This window comes from Corapipo altera, unplaced genomic scaffold, assembly GCF_003945725.1.
Source record: "Corapipo altera isolate COAL_440 unplaced genomic scaffold, ASM394572v1 59014, whole genome shotgun sequence".
Taxonomy (NCBI): domain Eukaryota; kingdom Metazoa; phylum Chordata; class Aves; order Passeriformes; family Pipridae; genus Corapipo; species Corapipo altera.
The window spans coordinates 46-4,390 of NW_020885617.1; the positions used below are offsets into that span (position 1 = coordinate 46).

General features: G+C 45.4%; 1 protein-coding gene across 1 annotated transcript; it reads right to left on the reverse strand.

Moving 5' to 3' along the window:
• Nucleotides 1-211: 211 nt before the first annotated feature.
• On the reverse strand, nt 212-4,342 carry LOC113940678 (proton-coupled folate transporter-like; the record flags this gene model as incomplete). Its single annotated transcript, XM_027631816.1, has 4 exons — nt 212-1,605; nt 2,144-2,300; nt 3,317-3,400; nt 3,790-4,342. Coding segments are annotated over 4 exons (867 nt in total), but the record flags the coding sequence as incomplete, so codon positions are not given.
• Nucleotides 4,343-4,345: the final 3 nt, after the last annotated feature.

Here is a 4,345-nt window from a genome sequence, read left to right on the forward strand (position 1 = left end):
CAGGTGGTGAGGAAAAGCAAGTTTTGGCTCCTTGCAAGTCCCAAACCTGGATTTTTCCTGACTTGTGACTCTCACACACTCATTCTCCACAAGGCAGATAAATTCCCACTGCTTCCTCTTTACTTCAATAAAGGACACAGCATAAAAATAATGGAGAGAAGTCCCCGACAGGGCAAGGACAAATGATATCAACAGCTGCACAAGAAATCTGTCATTTTATGAGCCATAAAAGAGAATGGAGGTTTTATTCATTTTGAAAGTAATAATAATGACATTATTGCAGGTACTTGAACAGCGTGCACAGTGCAGTGTACACAGAACTGCTGGTTTATGGCACTTGGAAGAAAACAGGATTGTGGCAATACAGGCAATGCTTTGAAAGGAACAATTGTAAGCACCATGAACATGAGATTTGCTTGCTGGCATCAACAGATCCTGAGAGAGGCAGCAGAACTGAGGTCACCAACATAAAGTTGTGCCCCATACAACAACAAAAAATTAACCTTAAAGACACTAGTCCCACACCAGCTCATCACTACAGCACAGTGTATTGGTGAGGAAGGACTCTGCCATAAGCACAGCAGTGATTTCCCAAGACACTAGGGCACACCTACAGTGTAAGGGGCTTCACTTAGGGGGGTCCAGTTTGGCAATTTTAGCCTTAAATTCAACAATTTTGGCAACTGTCAATTAAGGCACTGACAGGAGTTGCTTTGATGATCCTTGTGGGCTCCTTCCAACTCAGGATATATTCTATTTGCACTGTAGTATTCTCAGACAGTCTGTTACTTTTTAAAAGCACCTTTGAGATCCTGAGCTGAGCTGCAAACAGGCAGGACATGCAACTGGCTCTCCTACAAACACTTCATGAGTTAGATCCTCTTCCTAGGACACCTTTAACTTGCAAAACTGAAGCTGGTTCAGTCAATAAGGACAGCAGTAGCAGTTTTGTGCTAAACTAGCCCTCTCCACAAGGATTTCTATGGGAGCTTGGTCTGGCATGTGACACTTGTAGGATTTTTACAGGCAACATGCTGATCCAGATCATGGATCTTCCTCCTCAGCAGTACACTATTGTACCTCTGCTTCAGTCTGGCTCTGCAGGCTTCAGTCCATGCCTCACCCACACCAAAAGCTCATCTGCTACACACTGCAGTACTCAGAGGGGAATGTGTTTGGCAATTAAACCAGAACTCAGTCCTCTCTCCCCCTTAAAAGCATGTCACGGTGCCTTCTCCAAACCCCAAACCACTAACCAGCCTTGCAAATGGCCCACAACAGCTTGGTTGGTTTTTGGGTCTCTTGGGTTTTCTCTCATAGATGAGCCAACAAATGTTGAGGAGGCATTCACATCTGCAAATCAGGTTCCTCCTGTAGTCAGAGCCATGATTTCCAACTGCCTGGCATTTAAAAGTTAGTAGGGGCAAGGAGGGTGTCCCTCCCACACTAATCTGTCCTTTGAGGGAAGAGTAAAGAGCAGTCTTCAGGTGGACACTGCTGTGCTGGCCAATTCCTTGTTGCTAAGTTGCTGATCAGTCTTTTGCAGGGGATGGGGGATCTTGGAAGTGATTGTAGTCATGTTTTGAGTCCCAGATTTGAATCCACCTAGGAAAGAACAAATAGTTAGAACCTTTGAAGGCACACTGGGATGTCACTGAATTGAGTTTTAAAGTTTCAAAGGAACAGAACGAAATGACCCTGCCAAGAGCTGTTGCACTTTACTGCAAATCCCAACACATTCCTTCTCCCAGAACCTACCACGGGATGTTTTCTATCACAATACAACTTCTGCTTTAATTATTAAAGAAATTACAGGAAGAGAGACTGCTGAGAGCTCCATCTCTCCCATAAAGGAGGACTTTCAAATTCAGCTCCAGATTTTAGATTCCACTGAGGGTGGAGTGAAACTTTGAAGCATTCTGAATATTTGCAGCTACATTACTCAGGCTGCAGGTTTATCCCTAGGACTCAGATTCCAGAAGAAATTACCTGCATCTCTGTTTACTGGGGTACCAAACATCCTCTCATAAGCTCAATTGAAAATATGCCTTAAAAACTGTCTCTCCCAAGAAGAGTAAATAATATTTTCCACATGACATTTCACAGGTCCTGTGGCAAAGTTTAGAAATTTGAACTAAATTACCCAATGATAGCTGCCGGAATAAGAAGGATTATAGCCCCGAAGAGAAATGGGAATCCTCTCATGAAGTGCAAGGTCACAGGGTAGAGAGAGTTGAACACTCCTGTAGCCACGAGGGAACACAGCCCTTGCACGCAGGCAACAGAAGCAAAGAGAGCACCTGGAAAAGAGAAAAGAGATTAATGGTGAGACAGACAGGTGGTTAATGCCCACAAACGGCTTTAACATGTCACCTTCAGTGGGATTCTGTGAATCTTCCTAAGGGTTTGCACTTCCCATCAGAAAACTGGTGTGTGAGTATCAAGTGTGGTAAGCTGGGAAACAGAGTTGGCCTGGCTGGTTAAACCTGTCCCACTTGCTTCTCTGTAGCCAGGACCATCTCACCGACCTGCAGAATTGGTATCGCCTGGGCTGACAAGGGATATTATCTATCAGCTGGACTGTAAATGCTTCAGACTAGGGCTATATAGATCTGTTTACTGAAAAGTATATCTTATCACTTGTTAAATATTAAGTACAGCAGAAGACAGTAATTTATAGATTTAGCATCATAATCTGGTGTAGAGTACGCACCATCTTCATTCTAAAATAAGCAACGTGAATTCTGCAAAATCGCCTATTGATTGTTCCTACCCCAACTCCCCCCTCCGTCTGCCTCAGACACATTCCTATGCCATGTTTCACAGCAAGTGCACAGTCTCCAAATATATTACTGGACGAAAGGCAAATATGTTCCTCCTACAGGTTATCCATGATCTTTTACCACAGTCAATGATATAACCCTCCAACAACATCTGGTTCTTCCCCCTGTTACTGATCTACAGAGAAAAGTCATGGTCAGAGAATCGCTCTTTTCTCCTTTTTACATAACCCATTTTAACTCTTGCTCCTTGTAAACCTTTTGGAGATGAACAGATAGATGAACGAACCATTCCTGCAAATTCTTTTCATCTTGCTTTTCCTTGTCCTCATCTTGAAAATGCAGCAAGTGTAAATCAATGAATTACAATTACTCTGAAAAAAAATAAAATGCTATCCTGGGTCTGAAGGTGAGTGCAAAGACACAGGACTCCAGAGGAACCACAGAAGTCCTAACTTCCTCAAACATTTTGGTTTCAGTGTTCCAAGAAGACAGTGTTTCAGGACCTGGTTTAAGCACACCAGGTAACTCCTTACCCTGTTCCGTCTCGCTGACCAGCTTGGAGAGCTTGGATCTGATGACTGGAGTAGCTGCCATGGAAAGGAACAGAACCCCATAACCTGTGAGCAAGATACAGCACATTAGGGAAAGCTCAGCTGAAAAATAAAGTCTCCAAAGTCAGTCCCAGAAATCTGTAGCTGCAGGTTGTTTCTCCCTGCTGTATTTAGACTCAATTCATCCTCCTAGATCCTATAATCCACTTTAGCCTTTGTCTGCACTGTAATACAGTTCTGGGAAACCTAATATTCTAGGAAATATGGATGCATGTTCAACTTTAGTGTTTGGCCAACACTGCCATTAGCAAGACACAGCTTTGTTGGTGCACAGGGTGAAATGGAGGCAGAACTTCCTCCATGTGCTTGACCTCTCAGAAGCACAGTGCCCTCCTGCATCTACTGACATCTCTGCGCAAAGCCAGAAATATAAGGATTTAAGAATTTAGCATCACCTGTAAACATCAGTGCTGTTGTGGTAGCGAGAGAAATCACAACCAGTCCGGCAATGTTTGAGATCAGTGCTATCTCTGCCACCCAGCTGTCTTCAAGGCAGAGCTGCAGCAGCCGCAGCCCTCCCAGGCTGCTCAGGTAAGCCAGGTAGTTGGCGGCGGAGCCGTACCCGATGAGGTCAGAAGCCCAGCAGAGAGGAAAGCCAAGCTCATACAAAACAAAGAGGTCCTTGGCTCCAAAATGCACTGTGACAAGAAGGAAAAAAGCCAGAGAGTAAAGAGCAAGCTTCCACCTGGAGCTCGGGTGCTCTGGGGCCATGTACAGCCTGTACACAGCCTTGTAATGGCTGAGCGTGAACAGCCTGGCCGGTCTCCTCTGCTTCACTGACTCCCGAAGGCAGAAAGCAGCATAGAGAGTGGCAGCAAGAGAGGCAGCAAAGGCCAGCCAGAAGGGGTTGATGTAGCCCTGGGCCTTGCGCCACTGGCCACCACCGATGCTGGCCAGCATGCCCGCGATGCCCAGGCACGCCTCGAGGATGGCCACCCGGAACGTCCGCGC